Consider the following 20943-nt stretch of genomic DNA (forward strand, 5'->3'; position numbering starts at 1 on the left):
TCTGTGTCATTTCAGATTTAAGCTATAACCATTATTTTATACTTTGGCTATTCAGAAATAGCAGATCTACAAGCATAGATAGTATAAGATAAGTATAAGATAATGGTTAAAGTGGTTAAAAGATTACAGATGCGTTCCCGGTCTTAATCGTTTAAAATGACAGCTTCCTGCCTCTGATTTTTCGGGAGGTGTAGAGTTCCAAACTCTCTATAGCATTGGGAGATTGTGTGGAGACGTCGTCTGGCTACGTGAGACCAAACAACAAAACAAACAGCACTCACTCAAAGGTGAAGAAGAGGCCGCACGTGACCAGGATGAGCACCAGGGTCAGGTAGAACACGCCCGTCTGCCGGGCCATCATGATCCTCCCGTCGCAGTAGAACTTGTTCCGTCCCGGGAACGACTCCCATCGCCTCTTCTTGGGGGTCTTCTTCTTCTTGTTGTTGCCCTTGCCGTTGTAGGGGGTCTCCATCGGCGTGGAGCTGCGACGAGTGCTGATCTGGCTGTACTCACACTCTCGCATGGACTCGGACACCCCGAGATGCATCAGCCGCCGCCGAGGTCAACGGCAACGCAGCCTCCTCCTCCTCCGCCACAGCTGGACCACCCGGACCCGCAGACCACCACCACCACCAGACCACCACCGCCAGTCTGAAGATGTGCCTCAATCCTCTGTGAATGAAAATACACTTAGTCGAGTGTTTAGGCCAGTCACAATTGTTACATAATTGTCTAATCGCGATTGTTTTAGATAATTATTGAGATAATTATATTAATAATAATTAATTATTGAGATCATATTTTTTTTTGCATAATCGTCATTTAGGCCAATTGTTACATAATCGATATAATTATTAAAAACAATTTTAATAGTGGAAAGAGAAGATCTACAAGCTCACCTTGTAGATCGGCTATTTCCACTATTAATGTTTTTTTTTAAGTATAAGGTTATTAAACCACGTACATGTGCGTCATGTTATTTATTTGGATATTTAGGTTGTTTGTCATACTGTATCTGCCCCTGTGCAACTTCAAATCCTAAAAGCCAAACAGAAATGTAAATTGTACTCATTATGTTCCGGTGTTCAACGACAGAAACACAATTAAATTGTTAATCGCAATTATTCGAGTGACAATGAATCATCAGGTAAAAATAAAATGTCATAATCGTGAGACAGCCCTATGGTTCAGTCAGTGCACGATGATGCAAAAAAAAGAAAAAGAAAAGAGCAGCCTTCTTCAGCTCAATCTCACTTCCTCTTCTTCAAAATTAACCAAGATTTCCCAACTAACAAATACATTGTTATTGACTTTAGTGAAATTGATTAAAAAGCCAACACATTCACCACCTTTCTGTTTTTATATATATATATTCAAAGATTTGGTTTCTCTGACTTATCTATACAGCCTGTATGCACCTCAATTAAACCATACAGCGACGTTTAAAGTTAGCCAACACATGAGGGACCGGTTGCACCACCTCACACTAAGTTCAAACTCAGCCTAGTTATAGCTTAAACACATTCAATCCGGGGACGCATCTCTGTCATTTTAGATTTCTTTGGCTATTCAAAAATAGCAGATCTACAAGCTCATAGCGCGGCACCGAGTGCCGCGCTATGAGCTTGTAGATCTGCTATTTTTGAAAAATCGTGAAAATGTGTGCAAATGTTTGAATATATATTTTTAAAGCGAACATTTGTAACTCAAATCTTTGCTTCTGGGGGGGTCCCTGGAACAAAAAATATTTTACAAATGTTTGCTTAAAAAATATATATTTTTAAAAGATTTGCACACATTTTCACGATATTTCTAAAAAAAAAATAGCAGATCTACAAGCAAATTATGAGAATTTTTGAATAGCTAAATAAATCTAAAAATGACAGATACTTTCCAGGTCTAAATGGCTTTTTAAAAGCCATTTAAGGTATAACTAGGCTAAGTTTGAACTTAGTGTTAAGGTGGTGCAACTGGCTCCAGAACAACAATAATAATATGAATTCCAACAACTTATAGCTCACGACGTGCAGACAGTACTCCAGACAGCAGACACACACACACAGTGTGGCTGTGGCGCTCCCCCCGGTCTGTTCAGGCTAACCTAGCTAACGCTAACATGGCTAACACGGTTAGCAAGTTGTTGAGTTTCAGTTTTAAAAGAACATAAAATGTGTTGAAACCTACTGGTGTGGGAGCCAGTTTGAAACGTTTTTTTTTAAAACTGGCTTCCTCTCACTTTTTTACGTGACGCTCGTAGTGTTCGTACTGTTTTACATTCGTCTTGGTTTTGTTAAGTTTTTGTTGCAGCCGTTCTTCTGAACTTGTGATGTTTTGACTTGACTAACTGTAGAGAGAGAGAGAGGAGGAGAGGAGAGGCTCTGCGGAGAGGAGAGGTGCGGTAGGTATTACGCGGAGATGATGTGATGATGATGGTGCGTTCGAGACAGTGCCGGAAAGTCGGGACTTCCCATCGTCCGGCTTTAGCCCCAGACAGTGTGCATGGTTTTCAAACTTTTTCATGTCAAGGACCCCCAAAATGACATGTATTTATTTGGCCGCGTACCCCCATCTCAAATATTTTGTTCCAGGGACCTCCCGGAAGCAAAGATTTGAGTTAGCCTACAAATGAAAATCTGCTATTTTTTAATAGCTAAAGTATAAAAGGTTAAACTTATTGTGACCCCACTTTGGGGGTCACAATTTATTTAAACTTATTGTGACCCCACAGACCCCACTTTGAGAACCAATATGCTTTAGCCCCTTACGGAACCCTGTGTACCATTTTCTTTGTACAAAAAAAGGTATACAGGGTTCCGAAAGGGGCTACATCATCCTAAACCGATATGTTATCTCTATGTCCTTGCACAGACATGCCCTGTCGTGAAGATGGTGTCGCCCGATTTGATGGAATTGTTTTTTTTTTATTAGATAATAATAAAACATGTTTGTTTGTTTTATTCTGACTGTATCCTGAGACTATAGGCTAGTCGTAGGCCTGTTATGTGGCCAAATAACATTTACCAAATATAATAAATATGCTTCGGTAGTTATCTGACAAACAAAAAGTCATGCAAAGTTGTGCAAAGAGTAACTTAAGCTAAAGGCATAGTATGTAACTTTGCACTGTGTTTACATTTATTTATTTTTTCAACCAATTTTGCCTCTATACCAGCAGTTATCAGCCACTGCAGTAGTGTGGTGGTGTTTACCTGCAGAAACACACTGTCCTCTCCTCTCGCTGCTAGTATAGAGGGAAATGATGGGTAAAATATATTTGTTTTGTTATGTTAACACAGGGCAAAGTTACATATGCATTTAAAATGACATACTGTTGAGTGAGTACTGAGTGGGATAATTATAATGATAATTATAATAGTTGGATATAGTATGGTAAATAACAATTTGGAAAATACTATGATCTTTGATGTGCTGTTAGCTTGTAAATCTCGTCGGCAAGGCCACTGTCATACGGGTACAACTTGTCTTCCACACAGTGACCGAACGCTGGAGGTGCCGCTCCAACTCCAGAAGGAACTTTAGATTTCCCGACGTGTCTTTAACGCAGCATTACATGATGTGTGCGTGAAGAAGAAACAACTATAACGTTGTGCAGCAACAACATGCCATGGCTGTCAGACGGTCAGTCTGTCACACCTGGACATCCACAGCAACACTGTCTGTCAGTCAGTCAGTCAGACAGACAGACAGACAGAATGAGAGAATGAGAGACAGACAGACAGTTATTCAGTCAATCAAATATGCATTCAGTCAGTCAGTCAGTCAACTCAGACAGACAGACAGATATTCAGTCAGTCAGTCAGTCAGTCAGTCAGACAGACAGACATTCAGTCAGTCAAATATTCAGTCAGTCAGTCAGACAGTCAGTCAGTCAGTCAGACAGACAGACATTCAGTCAGTCAAATATGCAGTCAGTCAGTCAGTCAGACAGTCAGTCAGATATTCAATCAGTCAAATATGCATTCAGTCAGTCAGTTATTCAGTCAGACAGTCAAATATTTATTCAGTCAGTCAGTATAGTTATAAGACAGACAGACACACAGACAGTTATTCAGCCAGTCAATCGGTCAGTTAAGTTATTCAGTCAGTCAGTCAGTGAGTCAGATATCAGTCAGTCAGTCAGTGAGTGTGACAATGACAACAACAACAACAACAGACAGACAGCACACAGCGGGTCTTACCAGGCAGAGTAGACTGTGTTGGTCTCGTACAGTCAGTCAGTCAGTCAGTCAGGGTGTTGTCAGTTAGTCACGCAGCGCTTTGCATTAATATATCCTTATTTATCCAGGTTTATTAGGAGCTGACAACAACGACAACACCACCACCACCACCATGGTCTCTTACAACAAGGTGAGAGCTGAACACAACGACCGTGTCGGTCCTCCTCGGTCGGTAGAAAGAAACAAACAACTGAACATGAAAACAAAAGGCTGTCATTTAGTCCAGCAGCCAGAGAGACGAGACGAGCTCCAGACCAGAGAGTCTATAGAGTCAGACCAGCAGCACCAACATCCTGGCCACGACCCACACGGGCGACGCACACGCACACGCACAGCACTGTGACTATATTAAATCTACTATAATGTTGTTGTTTTCCTTCGATCCTTCCCCGCTGTGCAATCGTCATAGATCTCCGCCATTCCACCGTATAGTAGCTCCTAAAAGTTGCCACTTTTCAGGCTGAGGCTTCACAGACCAGGCGTTCACACGCAGAAAACCCTCCGTGCTGTTTGGATCCACATGCAGAACCAACGAACCAGTGTTGCCAGATCCCGTGAGATAAGCAAACGGGTCTATGAAAACAAAGCCCAAAAGAAGCAACTATATAATAGGACCACACACGAGCACTTTGAAACTGTATATATTGGTTATTAGCAGAAAATAGCAGATCTACAAGCTCACAATGTGTCACATTCGCGGCGCGTTGTGAGCTTGTGGATCTGCTATTTTCAAAAGAATCTTGAAAAACAGTGCAACATGTGGTGGAGTTTATTACATTCTAACAACACAAATCTGGTCCAGGTCGGGGGTCCCTGGAACAAAACAATTTGGTCCTTGACAATTGAAATGTTTGAGAAACACTGGTTTAAACAACACAAGGAAACAAGCCCAAATAGGCAACTAAGAAACCAGCCCCCAAAACTACCAATATTTACAAGCAACTACAGAAAAACAAGCCCAAAGTCGCTTATAATAAGCAGACATGGCAACAGTCCTCCTCCTCCTCCTCCTCCTCCTCCTCCTCCTCCTCCTCCTCCTCCTCCTCCTCCTCCTCCTCCTAGTCTAGGACCCCTTCTAGACTGAGAGCCTCCTCCTCCAAGTACAATTTTGAGGTGTTTTTCCCATTTTCAATACTTTTACTTCTACTCCACTACATCTCAGAAACAAATACTGTACTTTTTACTCTACAATTATTTGAACACTTTAGTTCCTAGTTACTTTGAAGATTTTATTTTGATATGATATATTATTACAAAACATACATTAACCACTTCAGACCTATACACTGGCTATTTGAAAATAGCAGATCTACAAGCTCACAACGCACCGCGAAGTGAGCGTTGTGAGCTTGTAGATCTGCTATTTTCAAAGGATTGTATACATTTGGGGACATTGTGCACAATGTGGACTTTTACTTTTAGTACTTACGTATATTTTGATGCCAATACTTACGTACTTTTTGAATACCGGTACTTTTCCTTAGTAACTGACTATTTCTACATTGTGGTATATTGTGGCTATTTTCAGGCATGCAGCTAAGTGAAAACATTTCGATGGCATCACGGCCGGCCAAACATAAATTTTAGTCGACTAAATGAACTGTAGATTTAGTCGACTAAAATCTTATGGTATATTTAGTCAACTAAGACTAGACTAAAAGTAAAACATTTCAGGTGACAAAAATATATTTTGTTTTGATTGTATTGCTGTATTGTTGTATTGTGCTTTGGCAATGTAAACGTATATGTTTTCTCATGCCAATAAAGCCCTTTGAATTGAATTGAATTGAATTGACAAAAATATGACTAAAATGAAACAGATTTTTTTTCAAAAGACTATGACTAAAACGAAAATTAACACTGTAAGCTAATAAAGATCTCAACAACTATGATGAGAAAAAGTGTGTTGAAACTTGCAAAAATTAGCTGAACTCTCTATTTTACTTAAGTAAAAGTAGCAATACCACAATATAAAAATACCCCTGTGTTCAAAGGGTTACTTGAGTAAAAGTACAAAAGTATTGGCATCAAAATATACTTAACGTACCAAAAGTAAAAGCACTAAAATGTTTGAAAATAATAATATTTTCAAATAGCCTAGGTATAAAATAGGGCTAAAGGGGATAATGTCTGTTTTATAATATAATAATTTATATCTGCAAAGTAACTACTAACTAAAGTCTTCAAATAATTGTAGTGGAGTAAAAGTAGGCCTACAATATTTTCCTCTGAGATGTAGCGGAGTAGAAGTAAAAGTATAGACAACTGGAAATACTCCGGTAAAGTAAAAAAAATTGTACTTAAGTACAGTACTTGAGTAAATGTACCATAGTTGCTTTCCACCACTGGTGGGAACTCCCAAAAAAAGCTCTCATTCCTCAGTGAGAACATGCTACGTGCAGCCAGACAGCAGCCTGATAGATGCCCGCTCTTCAGTGATGATGACGCAATAGACAATCCGGTCGGACCTGCTTTGGTTCACGTTGACAGTTCCTCCTCCACCATCTGACCTCCTTCACGTCACTTCACCCAGTTCACCGCACCTCCTCAGAATGCAAGTCACCCAAGATGCCTCTCCTCCTCCTCCTCTGGCTCGCAGTCTCCCATGCAGCGAATTAGGCTAGTACTTCTCTCCTCCTCCCTTCCCTCCTCCTCCTCCCCTCAGCCCTGCCGGTTCTCCAGAGCGTTAAAGCTGCAATACGGAACTTATTGTTGAACGAATAAAACGTTATTCTTAACCAATATATCTGTATGGTAGAGCAGTGGGTCTCAAACTTTGTATTTATTCGTAGTCTCAGAGGTGCAGACCTGTAAAGGTCCATTTTGGAACCCCTACAAGGAGTTCCAAAATGTAAATGGTTCCATTTGTACACTCTCAGAGTTACAGACCTGTAAAGGTCCATTTGGACCTACTTTGAGAACAACGGTGTGGTAGTAGAGCACTCAGCCCTTTTAATTTCAAAGAACCCCAGTTCTATATGCACTGATTAGGCCACAGACCCACATTTGATACAAATTTTTGGGACCTCAATCTACAGTGCACTATACAATCTAAATGTGCATCCCTACACTCTCAGAGTTACAGATCTGTAAGGGTCCAGATTTGGTCCATTTTCTGCACTCACAGAGATACAGACGGCATTTGTTAAGCAAGTTAACCATTTGGTTAACTATCAATATTTTAGCTTTAGCAGGAAATACATTTGGTCTCTCATGATGACCGGGATTCCAATCCCGGTGGTGGGACCTAACATAGATGTTACGGATTGCAGCTTTAAGTCAAATATGTTGTCGTTCTGTAGGAATGAAAAATGAACACTTGTGTTCTATCCAAGGTCTGTAAAATATTCATTGTGTCAGAATCTAAGACTGAACAGAGGAGAGAGACTCAATTATTTATTTTCACTGAGTGCAGTAGGAGCCGGGAGCATTGTGATCAGAGATGTCACAGTAAATTCATAACAATAAAAATGCTCCTTTTTTAGAGACTATAAATTAAAGTCCAAAGCCTAGATTGAGAGGAATAGTATCACTGACCACAATAAGGTCTGACCACTCCCCACCCTCCCAACACAAGGCCAGATTAGATTAGATTCTTGGCCAGCCAGACCATTTGCTGCATGTCACTTCCCTATGCTCTCTCTCCATGTTTCCTGTCTTTCTCCACAGTATCTATCAAATGATGGGGAAAAAGAAATAATTCTGATCATGGTCTCGAATTCGGTCTCGCCCCCCGTCGGTCTCGGTCTTGACTCGGACTCGGCCCTCCTCGGACTTGGTCTTGACTTGGACTCGCTTCGTGTGGACTCGACTACAACCCTAGAGACTTCTACCACTGTCTCGGTCAGTCTGGTGCGCAGAGTGAGAGCTTGTGTCACTGAATGTGTCGTGGACAGTAACAAAGTACATTTGCTTGAGTACTGTACTTGAGTATGTTTACTTGAGTATCTGTATGTATACAGGGGGTCCCCAGCAAAAGTAGTTAATATAGCATCATAATCATTTTAACCACTTCATCCATTCATACGTTGGCTATTCAAAAATAGCAGATCTACCAGATTTTATGAACACAAATCTTCTCTTCTGGGCGTCCCTGACACAAAATATTTTCAGATGGGGGTCCGCGGCCAAATACATATCAATTTGGGGGTCCTTGGCATGAAAAAGTTTGAGAACCACTGCTGACTTAAGTTATCACCTCCTCTCTTCAATCACTAGCCTCCATCACAGAGTCGACTGAGGTTAAGAAGCTGAAAGCTTCCTCCTGCATGCACGTGGAAATGAACTCCCCTGGAACTCTCTCAAGGACCCCTGGGGGTCCCCGGACCCCACTTTGGAACCACTGTTGTACTATAATCTGTTGTTGATAATCCATAGATATGCGTGTCATCAGCGGGAGGCTATCCCGTCTGTCTGTCTGTCTGTTTGTCTCTCACTGTCTGTCTGTCTGTCTGTCTGTCTGTATAGCTAATCTCACAAACCATTGGACTGAACGGTGTTTTTGATTGATTGATTGATTGATTGATTGATTGATTGATTGAATACTTTATTGGACAGAAATGCAAACAGCACGAGTACAGTCACACACTTAGTCTAAAAGGATAACACAAACAAGTCCTGTGGACTCGTTTCCATTGAGGTCCTATACGCGTCACATCTCTTGTGCACGCTTGTGTGGATCGGCTGTTTTCGCCCCCACAATAGACACTTTTCAAATGGTTTAATCGTCTTCATAAAACAGTCAGTCAAAGTCATTCCTGAGCTGCAGACTGGCGTTAGCAGTCTGCTGGCGTGGATGAGTGGATGAAGCTGTGTTTGTGTTGGGAAATTGGTGGACATGATCTGGCCTTTGAGCCTGAGTCCAAGAATAACAGAAGGCTGAGTTCCAGCCAGCAGAGGCTTCACCCAGAGGAATATGTGATTGTTTGCAGTGGTGGAAAGTAACTAAGTACATTTACTTTAAGTACTGTACTTAAGTACAATTTTGAGGTGTTTGTACTTTACTTGCGTATTTCCAATTTCCAATACTTTTACTTCTACTCCACTACATCTCAGAGGCAAATATTGTACTTTTACTCCACTACAATTATTTGAAAACTTTAGTTACTAGTTACTTTGTTGAATTACAAAACATACATTAACCACTTCAGCCCTATATACATTTCGTCCATTTGAAAATAGCTGATCTACAAGCTCACAATGCTTCGCGATGCGACGCATTGTGAGCTTGTAGATCCGCTATTTTCAAACGTTTTTTATACATTTTCAAAACTTGTGAAATGGGACATTCTGCATAATGAGTACTTTCTACTTTTGGCACTTTAAGTACATTTTTACACTAATATTTTTGTACTTCTACTCAAGTACATTTTGAATTCCGGACTTTTTACTTGTAACAGAGTATTTCTACATTGCAGTATTGATACTTTTACTTAAGTAAAAAATTTGAGTACTTTTTCCCACCACTGATTGTTTGGAATGCTGAACAAGATGAAAGAGCCGTTTCTGTGGCCTATGACGATATGCCAACATAGGGACAGAAGGTTCAAAGTGGTTAAACCTGCACAATAATCTTAAGAATTTAATTAGATGTTTGTATTATTATTATTATTATTATTATTATTATTATTATTATTATTATTTTTCAGTCTTTCCAATTGCCCCCCCTGGGTGAGGAACGTGGCCCTCACTTTGAAAACATGTGACCTATGACAGTGGTTCTCAAAGTGGGGTCCGGGGACCCCCAGAGGTCCGTGGAGTTACGGGAGTTACGGGTCTGGGGGTAAGTTCTATTTTTCTTTGGACCTCTCCCCTGGCCCCCACACACATGTAAAGCGTCTCAGAGTGCTTAGAAAAGAGCTATATAAATTCCAGATATCCATCCATCCATCCATCTTCAACCGCTTATCCGGAGTCGGGTCGCGGGGGCAACAGTTCCAGCAGAGAGCTCCAGACCTTCCTCTCCTGAGCAACATTAGCAACTTCCTCCTGGGGGATCCCGAGGCGTTCCCAGGCCAGTGTGGAGATGTAATCCGCCCATCTGGTCCTTGGTCTGCCCCGGGGTCTCCTCCCAGTGGGACGTGCAGCGAGGACCTCCCTAGGGAGACGCTCGGGAGGCATCCGTACTAGATGCCCGAACCACCTAAGCTGGCTCCTTTCCAAGCGAAGGAGCAGCGACTCTACTCCGAGTCTCTCCCGGGTGACCGAACTTCTCACCCTATCTCTAAGGGATCCAGATATCCTACAACTATAATTGAAATGACCTCCAAAAGTTCGTCCGGGGTAAAAGTACGTACGATCGCTCCACTTGCCCCAAAACTTGCCTCAGACTGTTGTTCAGTGCTCTGGCTAATATTTAGGGTTCTTTCCCCGCCTTCAATGTACTTACATATTGTACAGTAAATATAGAACTACATTTTAACATTTTAGCCGCCTCCCTTTTTGGCCGCAGCAGCTTTGCTTTGGCCGTAGCATCTTTTGTTCTTGGTCGCTAGGACCCCACCCTACTGCACATCTCCATATATGGCCACTAGATGTGAGGGCCGGGAAGCGGCCTGAACCTCCAGTTATTGTGGGATCGCTTTAGCGATCACAATAATGCTATCTTCACTATTTATTGTCTCCGCCGGAGGTGGAGAGTATGTTTTCGCTTCGTCCCGTCGTGTGTTCACCTCCCTCCTAGCCAAGCTAACATTGGTCAAGCTCCACGTGAAACGTGTCAATATGTTGACACCAATGCCTTTGATTGGCTAGAGGGACGCATGACGAAATAAAATCCTATAAATAGGTGTGTCACTTTTGCTTGTAACAGGGTGTTTCTACAATGTGGTATTGCTACTTTTACTCAAGTAAAATATCTGAGTACTTCTTCCACCACTGGTGGAGCATCCAGGAGCAATCTGGGAACCCAGGTAAAAAAAAAAGGAAAAACAGTGCCCTCTGCTGTTTTTTACTTAGCGCAGCTCTGAATGTGTTCTTGAGAGATTATCCAGGAGTGAAGAACCAACACCCATCCATCATCATGACTAAGCCTCCTCCTCCTCCTCCTCCTCCTCCTCCTCTGAGAGGCACAGAAAGTGTGGGAGGTGTTCTGCTGTGTTCTGTAGCCTATGTGAAAAGCATCTCCATGACAGTGCCTTTTCTTTCCAAATGATAAGTTACAGCAAGGATTCTCCAAACATTTTCATGATTGATGACGTGTATTTGGCCGCAGAACCCCATTCGAAGAGATTTTGTGCCAGGGGACCACCGTAAGAACAGATTAGTGTTAAAACCTTTGTATTTTTCATGTGTTTTGAGCTTGTAGATCTGCTATTCTCATAAAAAAATCAGGACAAAAAGAAAAACAATCTATCGTCTTCTATGTGCTTCTAAACGCCACTTTCTTGACCTGCCCAGTTTGGAGTGTCATTCCTGTTGCTGTGGGCCTGCTTCTTCTCGATATACTGGGTCAACGCTTGGCTGCGGAGGATCAGGTTCTTGGTCTTCTCAATCACCTGCTGGTAAGGCGACACAGCGTTGTTCCCCATAACCACATGACCCAGCGTAGAGTCTATCTTGGCATCTAGCCTGGCGTTTCGGACCAGGTTGACGATCCACCTCTCGGCCTCCTCGGGCGTCATGTTCAGCTTGTCTGCCAGCATGCTGATGCCGATGCACTGGTGTATTCTGCAGAACGTCTCAAAGATGAGGAGGCGGGCGTTCTCGATGAAGTCCGCCTGGCAGGCAACCAGGAAGAAGTCGTTCGCAAGTACCGACTCGCACTCCCTCAGCTTCCTCTGAGCACTGTCAAAGTCAAAGTTCACGTACAGGCACTCCACAAACTCTGTGATCGGGTCTTTGTAGGTGTAAGACTCCTGCTGTATGACTTTGACCAGATCTTTCAGAACCTGCTGACGCTTGCGGCCGTCCCTGTTTGTGACGACCGCTGTGGCGAGGTAACGCAGGATGTGGGGGCACATGCTCTGGATGGCGTTGAGGTATTTGGGCTGATACAGGAAGAGGTCGATGATGTTGTCTCTGCCTTTGGGGTGGTTGAAGAAGACAAACAGTGACCAGTGAATGAGCCACGTCCTCTGCTGCAGAGACTGGAGATCCGAGCTCACAGAGTTGTTGTCGACGGTCTCTCTCAGGCAGGTGAAGTCTTCCATGGCAGCCTCCCAGTTCTGCATCAGGATCTCGGAGGCCAGCTTGCCCCACAGAGAGCCCAGGGCGTTCCTGTCCGTGGGCAGGACCAAGACGCGGAAGAAGTAGAGATATTCAGCCGCCCCAGAGTAGTTTCCACACTCATACTGGAACTTGGCATATCGATACAGGGTGTCCAATGACTCCTGAGTGAAGTCACATTTCTCCTCCAGATATTTGAAGAGCGTTCTTCCGTCCCTGCTGGTCTGGATCTGCCTGGCGGTCTCCGGGTCCTCAAGCGTCTTCACGATGGGTTCCGTCTCTGACTGGAGCTTCTTCAGTCGAGCCACCACGGCCGCCCTCTTCTCCTGTAGAGCGAGGGGGATCTCCTTGTCGTCGGGGAAGAGGCTTTTGTGCACCTCCGCGGCGAAGTCCACCATGTTTGTGTCACTGAGGAGGTCCAGCTTTCCGTGAAGCAGCTCCTGTTCATCATAGATCTCTTTGCCAGAGAGAAATTCCAGCAAAGGGACTACAAGATGCCAGTCCAAAAAATTGGCAATTTTGGTGGTGAGATCATACTCTGCCATCTTTACTGTCAGAAAGGAACCACTGTGGTCTTATATGGGCTCTGGGCTCAAATATAGACTGTTTGCCCAAATATGGAGATGACCGATGATGACATCAGACAAGAAAATATGTGAAAATGACAATTATGACGATTGTGCAACACTAGGCGATTATGTAATAATAATTGTGACAGGCCTACTGTACGATAGTTTGTAACTGCTACAGTATATTACTCTGTAGTTAGTGTGCTATATCATATAGTCTGTAGTTAGTAACTGCTCTATTATGTATTATGTAGTCTGTAGTTAGTAACTGTTCTATTATGTACTCTGTAGTTAGTAACTGTTCTATTATGTAGTCTGTAGTTAGTAACTGTTCTATTATGTACTCTGTAGTCTGTAGTTAGTAACTGTTCCATTATGTACTCTGTAGTTAAACTGTTCTATATTCTACTCTTCTGTAGTAACTATACTGTACTCTTCTGTAGTTAGTAACTATGCTATACTGCATGGGTTCCCAAACTTTTCAGCCCGCGACCCCAAAATAAGGGGGCCATTGACTCGCGACCCCACCCAAACCTGGAGGTAATTTATGCACATAAACTTGCACGTTCGATGCGCATTTAAAATGTATTAAAATGGTAAAATGTACTATTTGTAATCATTTTAGGTTGTATTTCATCCATTCTGTTGAATTTAAAATAAAAAATAGATACATTTTTTTTATTTTATTTTTTTACCCAAAATAATTTCGCGACCCCACCGTCAGTCTCCCGAGACCCCAAGTGGGGTCGCGACCCCAACTTTGGGAACCCCTGCATACTGTATGCTATACTGTACTCTGTAGTACCCACTAGTGCAGTACTCGTTATCATAGTACTTGGAGTTCATTCTATGACGTCAGTCATTTATGATGCACCAACTTGGGAGCGTTCAGAGATCTCCATATATGGGCAACAAGTGGACACAGACACAGAGACAAGAGACTCAATGATTCAATGATTGAGCCAAAGACACCGTCTCAGGCTGTCAGTTCTTCTCTCTCCACCACACAGATGAAGAGGAGATAAATCCAAAGATTTCCTGTCGGGAATAATATCATAATCTGTCCGCTGAATAAATGTGTGAATACATTTTATTTTAACCGTCTTTCCGCCATATTGCAGCAGAACCGGTGTCATGGTGCACATGAACGTTCTCGCCACTCACGGACACGCTTAAAGGACGACTTCACCGATTTTCAACCTATCTTCATATAATTGGTCCTCACTAATACTCATGATAAAATGGTACAATTTTTTTCTACTTGGTCTGTGTCTCATAGAAGGGCTGTGGACAGTCCAGAAACCCGTCTACCAGTGACATCATCGTTAGGCATGATTTTTTTTTCCAACTAGATTTCTCATTTTTTATTTAGATTTTTATTAACACGAGAACAAAAAAATGGCTTCTTTTATTGCATTGCAACTTTCCAGGAATAGAAAGCCTGCAGTTTCTATTAGCTTGGATTCCCCATTGATGATGTCACTGGTAGACGGGACTCTGAACTGTCCACAGCCCTCCTCTGAGACACAGACCGAGTAGATTTGTTTTGAACCATTTTATCATGAGTATTAGTGAGGACCAATTATATGAAGATAGGTTGAAAATCGGTGAAGTCGTCCTTTAAAAGCATCAACAATGCTGAGAAGCGCGGGAAACGGCATGGTCCTCATCAGGCCGTGATCTAAGGTCATCGATCGTGTGCTAATGCACCGAATGGGACATCGTCATGTTTTATCAGACCACTGAATGGGAGAAGTATAGGCAACGTACTGACTTACCCGCGATTTATCAGACCATTCATCGGGCGTAATCAGGAGACACTGATCTGCCCGGAGGCAGAGCAGTCCCCACAACATGATTTACCATTCTGTGCCTATCGGTACATAACTCCGACGGCGCCGAGTAGGCTCAAGCGAAAACGTCGCAACGCTCGGCACGGCAACTCGCTCGCTTTAGCTCGCTCGGTGGTGCCTCTCGTGGCTCCAGTTCGCTTGAGACTGCGCGCCTACTTTTTCATTTGAGCTAAAAAGCATTATTTTACACTTTGGCTATTCAAAAATAGCAGATATACAAGCTCGTAGCGCGGCACCGAGTGCCGCGCTACGAGCTTGTAGATCTGCTATTTTTGAAAAATCGTGAAAATGTGTGCAAATCTTTGAATATATATTGTTTAAAGCCAACATTTTTAACTATATTCTTTGCTTCTGGGGGTCCCTGGAACAAATCATTTTGAGATGGGGGTCCGCGGCCAAATACATACACATTTTGGGGTCCTTGACATGAAAAAGTTTGAGAACCACTGATATAGAAACATAGGTTTTTTCAAAAAACGTAGGATTTAGAAGACATTTGTAGAATCGGAACCTCAGGCCTTAATGGGTTAAGTAATCTCCGTTGGTAGGTCAGTATGTCCTGATTACACCCAATGAATGGTCTGATAAATCGCGGGTAGGTCATTATGTCGCCTACTTCGCCCATTCAATGGTCTGATAAAATATAACGCCCCCTTTCCTGGGTCGGGGTATATATATATAAATGGAAGAGCACGCCCATTTTTTGAGGGCTGTCTATAGGACTGTGTGTGTACACACACACACACAGTCAAAAAAGTGCACATCCAAAACCTAAAGTAAGCTGTGTGCTGGAACAAACGTTTGTCATAATCGAATTATAAAGAAAACACTGACCTAAATGAAAGCAATTATTTCTATAAAATGAGTAAACAGTCCCGGTATAAGCAGTCGATGTTTGTTTTATTGGTCTAAGATTGTCTGGACACAATGCAACGTCCCGGTGCTTAACAATGTTCATTTTGTACATTTATTTGTGACATGTGTGTGCAGCACAGAGTATAAATATGAATACTGGATAAAAGAGACACTGTCGTACGAAAAAAAAAGGCAGATTTTACAATGAGCTTCAGGACACGTTGATTCTTTTTCAGAGTATTTTTTTTGCCTTTGAGCATGTTCTAGGTAAAAAACAAAGAATACACCCATTAACATGAATGGAGGACATTAAAGAAGTGAGATGTTTTTCAGGCTCTATATGTCACCACCTCCCTCCCACCCTGGCACTTCCACATTTGATTACCAAAGCGATTGTTTTTTCAGCTATAATACAATGCATACAGGATTCTTTTTGTCTTTACATCGAAACATCTGTTATATCTGCCATTGTTCAAATATTTGACCCCAATAACAAAATATGTATAATAACAATAACAAATCTTACCAATAATAAAAGCATTTTTCTTTTTAATAATAGGCAGAAGGTTCCCGATCGATCTCCTTATTCTTGATTGTGAGGCTGAAATAACCGTGTGTGTCCAATGTACAACTGTATATATACATAGTGATGAAAAAATACAGACATAACTCAAGGGCTTAGGAAACGCAAAGGTCATTTGTGAAAGTCATTGAGGCTATGATTGATAATTAGTCAATTGTTTTAACCCATTAAAACCAGGAAAGCATCTGTGTAATTTTCGATTTTTGCATTGGCTATTCAAAAATAGCAGATATACAAGATCACAGCGCGTCACTTCACATCTGCTATTTTTGAAAAAAAAAAAAAAATCTCGAAAGGGTGAGAACTACTGATTTAGATGGCATTTGTAGAATCGGCCTCAGGTCTTAAAGAGATGTCTTCTCCCACAATGCTGATTGGCTGGTGCAACACTGCCTCCCGGTGGTCTACGACACGTACTGCAGGTGTATTTGAAGAGTTCTTTTTAGAGAGTTGTTCTCGAAAGGGACAACTTGGTCTAGTCCTATTGCACAATTTATCTTCCAGCGGTGGAGACATATACATTTAATCGCTTTAAAAAGTCAGTGGTATTTTTTTTCTTCTTCCCAGAACTGGTGGCAAAAAGTTTTTCTTCTTCTTCTTCTTTTTTTAACTACTGTACAATGTCACAATTTAAATAAATACTCTCCATAACAAAACGGCGATGAGCATATTATTAGCGTTTATAAAACCCAAGACATTTCATCAGAGGACTCAAAGGAACCACATGGATCAGCACCAACATCTGGGGCAGCTTTGGCTGAGAAACGTAAACAAAACCAGAACAAAAACAAAAAAAAGACAAAACAACAAAATACCCCAAAAAACTAGAGCAATCCAACGACAGCAGTTATTAAATATCTGTATTAAAATTAGCTTTGAAATCCCAAAACCAAATTTGTACCGGGGCCCAGGAGCTATACATAATATAGATTTTTTATTTTATTTTTTTATATGTGGATATCTTATAAAAAACAAACATTTTCTTTCGTTTTAAATAAAAATAGAAAACCGCAGTAATAACTTGTCTGTCTCACGCCTAAGTTATGTTTCCCCTCATTGGATCACTCCAATGTGGGTATCACTCCGCGGCGGAGGGATACCCACATTGGCGTGATCCAACCGGGTCACATAACCGTGGTTGCCTTCGTAACCTTCGTTACGCTCCGTAGTACAACGGTGTCACGCGTGGGGGAAACAGCCGATCGACAAGCTCACAACGGCGTCGAATAGATTGTTTATTTTGTGAGCTTGTTTAACCCATTGATACCTGGAACGCATCTGTGTCACTTTAGATGTCTTTGGCTATTCAAAAATAGCAGATATACAAGCTCATATCGCGGCACCGAGTGCCGCGATATGAGCTTGTAGATCTGCTATTTTTGAAAAATCGTGGAAAAAATATTTTGAGGATTTTTTTCAAAAATCTGTTTGGATTTAGAAAACATTTTTAAGAATCACCACAGGTCTTAAAGGGTTAATCAGCCATTTCCTAACGCGCGACACAGTCCTACGACACAGCGTAAAATCAGGCTACAATGTCCTGCTGTCATAACTTCCCAAAGTGGAAGAGTACTTGACAGACAATGGCCACGACCCCCGAGTGCAGCACGGAGGAGATGGAGATGTCCAGCAGTCTGCTCTCGTACAACACAAACTCCGCCTTGTTCTCCTCCACCTTGGACATGGCCAGCAGGGCCTTGGCGGCCCGGCACATCATGCCGACGCTGGGCGGGTCCAGGGGGGTGGCGTGGCCCAGGTGCAGCAGGCCGTGCGGGTTCTGCTGGTACTGCGTCTCGCCGACGCCGTCCTCCAGGAAGCCCACCAGGTTGCCCACGGCGCCCCTCTGCGCGGCGATGGCGCGCGCCGCCCCAGCGTCCCCTTGCGCCAGGCGCGAGAGCACGGCCACCGCCATCTCCCGGTACACCTGGGCCTCGCGCCGGCCCACCAGGCGCACCAGCACGGAGAACAGCTTGTCCTGGCGGCCGAGCGGCGGCGTGGCCAGCAGCAGGTCCACGTTGCCGTCCTGGACGCTCAGCTTGCAGAGGGACTCCAGCGCCAGCCGCTGCGGGGTGAGCGGGGAGTGCGGCGGCGCCGAGGGGAAGGGGTCCCGGGCCTCGGCCGACGGGCACACCATCCAGTGGAGCAGGCCGTCCAGCAGGGGCAGGCAGACGGCGTCCGGGTACGAGGACAGGTCCAGCTGGCCCGAGACGTTGGCCAGCGTCACCATGGCGTTCTCCCTGAGCGCGCTCAGACAGTCCCACCACCACTCGTCCTCGGCGCCGCCGCGCGAGAGGCCCCGCCGCTCGTCGTCGCCGCCGCCGCCGCCGCGCGAGAGGCCCCGCCGCTCGTCGTCGCCGCCGCCGCCGCCGAAGCCGGGGGCCGAGCGGTTCCTCTCGGGGTGCCGGTGGTGCAGCAGCAGCAGCCGGCCCAGGAGGAGCACCAGGGCCGGGTGGCGGGACATGTCGCCGTCGTTCCCGGGGACGAACGAGAGGCTCCGCACGACGTTGGAGACGCAGAGGCAGCGCCGGGCCAGGGAGTCCTGCCACGGCGCCGCGGCGCACAGCGGCGTCTCGTCCGCGCGGCGCGGCTCGTCCTCCAGCAGGGTGACGCCGCCGTCCGGCTCGCCGTCCGGGTGCACCCTGAAGGGGTAGGAGGGCAGCGAGCGGGCGGGGTGGTCGCGGGAGAGGGCGTCGACGCGGGCGCACAGCACGTCGTCGATGGTGGCGGTGAGGCGCGTGCGCGTCTGGTGGTCCTCCCCTCCGTCCGTCGTTTCCCCTCGACACCCGGCGCTCCGTCCCGTCCGTGGCCCCTCTGTGGCGGCCGCTTCTCCCCGCCGGGGTTCAAAGTGCGTCTGGATGTGAGCGGTGGAGTCGCCTCCGCCCGCCTGCCAGTGGAGCAGCCCGCTGGTGAACCGGGTCACGTGACCCAGGCGCTCCGTCGTGTCCTCCATCAGGTCGTCTTTGTGGACGATCTTGACGGGCAGTCGGTCGTATTTACTGGCCTGTTTGGGCCTGATGGGCTCCACGGCCGCCTCCATCTTCTGGTCCTGTTTGGGACTGATGGGCTCCATTGTCTGGTCCTGTTTGGGACTGATGGGCTCCATTGTCTGGTCCTGTTTGGGCCTGATGGGCTCCATTGTCTGGTCCTGTTTGGGCCTGATGGGCTCCATTGTCTGGTCCTGTTTGGGCCTGATGGGCTCCATTGTCTGGTCCTGTTTGGGACTGATGGGCTCCATTGTCTGGTCCTGTTTGGGCCTGGGCTCCACCTCCATGGTCTGGTCCTGCTTGGGCCTGGGCTCCACCTCCATGGTCTGGTCCCGTTTGGCCCTGATGGGCTCCACCTCCATGGTCTGGTCCCGTTTGGGCCTGATGGGCTCCACCTCCATGGTCTGGTCCTGTTTGGGCCTGATGGGCTCCACGGCCGCCTCCATCGTCTGGTCGACACGCTCCTCTTTAATCTCCGTGGTCAACTCTTCTTTTCCGCTCTCCTCTCTCTCCTCCTCCTTCACCGGCTCTCCCTGCTCTTCCTCCCTCTCCTCTTCCTCCGTCTTCACCTCCACCCGCTCTGCCTCCTCTTTCTTTTCCTCCGTCGTGTCCTCCGGCGTCGACTCGGCCGCGACGGGGGGCGGAGCTTCTTCCTCTCTGTCGCCGCTGCCCGCTTGCCCCGCCTTCTCCATCTTCTGCTCCGCCTCCGCCGCGTCTTGGGACCGGGTCTCTGGCGGGACCTCGTGATCCGTTTCAGGGTCGGGGTCCTCTGGCTTCTCGCCAGAGGAGGAGGTGTCGCCCGGCGGAAGGCTTTTCAGGGTGCCGGCGGTAGCGGGGGTCCCCACCTCGTACTCCTCCAGGATGCCGAAGATCTCGATCAGACAGCGGCGGAAATACTCAACGATGAGCTCCAGGAAACCAGGCAGCTGCACGAACGAGCACACGAACGCACACACGCACACACACACACACACACACACACACACACACACACACACACACACACACACACACACAGTGTCAAAATGGTATGTAATTATGAGACCATTTGATATGATTTTTGATACAATCTGGGGACCCCAATCTACTGTACACTAATATCCTCAGCATTAATGTAACTCAGAGACTGTACAAGTGGAACCAAATGCCAAATACTATTTGGTACAGTTTGATACTGTACCAAATGGTATTTGGCATTTGGTTCCCTTTGTCTAAACAAAAGGGATCAAACCCTAATCCTACGCATTTCTGTACAGTTTTTGTACAGTCTTAAACCCTAACCCTAATGCATTTTCATATTTTCAAATTTGTCTATGATATATGCCCTATGATAAATGGTATGCCTTTTGAAAAAAGTTTAGACACTCCTGATATAAGCGATTCCCAAACCAGTTATTTTGATGAGCACACGCGCGCGTGTGTGTGTGTGTGTGTGTGTGTGCGTGCGCGCGCATGTGTGTGTGTGTGTGTGTGTGTGTGTTGTAGCTGTTACCTGGGAGAGGCTGAAGGAGGCCACAGTGCTGTCGTCATACAGCAGGATGTTGATGGTGTCCAGGGCCCACGTGCTCTCTGCTAACAGGCCTGACTTCAGTGACATCATCACACGCCACGCTTCCGGAGTCCCTGCATTCACAGGGACGGATGGACACACACACACACACACACACACACACACACACACACCACATGCTTCAA

At 45.1% G+C, this 20943-nt stretch overlaps 3 protein-coding genes across 17 annotated transcripts in view; all 3 read right to left on the reverse strand.

The window, feature by feature from the left end:
- Positions 1-4736, reverse strand: part of LOC308074915 (palmitoyltransferase ZDHHC14-like) — a 109396-nt gene extending 104660 nt beyond the window's left edge. For 2 of the 5 annotated variants that reach the window (XM_080414447.1, XM_080414443.1), the window contains exons 1-2: positions 4200-4736; positions 282-672 (exon numbers count right to left, since the gene is read on the reverse strand). In XM_080414447.1, the coding sequence (XP_080270573.1) occupies positions 282-547 (266 nt within the window). In that variant the 5' untranslated portion in view covers positions 548-672; positions 4200-4736. Of the gene's footprint in view, positions 1-281; positions 673-2184; positions 2344-4199 lie in introns of those variants that run through there. The other 3 variants (XM_080414445.1, XM_080414446.1, XM_080414444.1) reach the window with 3 other exon arrangements.
- Positions 4737-11608: 6872 nt separating this feature from the next.
- LOC308074652 (eukaryotic translation initiation factor 3 subunit E-like) lies at positions 11609-12949 on the reverse strand (the record flags this gene model as incomplete). The annotated part of the gene is made up of 1 exon (XM_080414159.1): positions 11609-12949. One exon carries the CDS (start codon positions 12947-12949, stop codon positions 11609-11611), a length of 1341 nt encoding a protein of 446 aa, XP_080270285.1.
- Positions 12950-17670: 4721 nt separating this feature from the next.
- Positions 17671-20943, reverse strand: part of LOC308074911 (AT-rich interactive domain-containing protein 1B-like) — a 32639-nt gene continuing 29366 nt past the window's right edge. The window contains exons 12-14 of one of the 11 annotated variants that reach the window (XM_080414429.1): positions 20741-20871; positions 19644-20174; positions 17671-19460 (exon numbers count right to left, since the gene is read on the reverse strand). In XM_080414429.1, the coding sequence (XP_080270555.1) occupies positions 17811-19460; positions 19644-20174; positions 20741-20871 (2312 nt within the window). In that variant the 3' untranslated portion in view covers positions 17671-17810. Of the gene's footprint in view, positions 20175-20740; positions 20872-20943 lie in introns of all 11 variants that reach the window. The other 10 variants (XM_080414438.1, XM_080414437.1, XM_080414434.1 and 7 more) reach the window with 10 other exon arrangements.

This window comes from Gymnoscopelus braueri, assembly GCF_963280865.1.
Source record: "Gymnoscopelus braueri genome assembly, chromosome: 19".
NCBI classification, from domain to species: Eukaryota; Metazoa; Chordata; class Actinopteri; order Myctophiformes; family Myctophidae; genus Gymnoscopelus; species Gymnoscopelus braueri.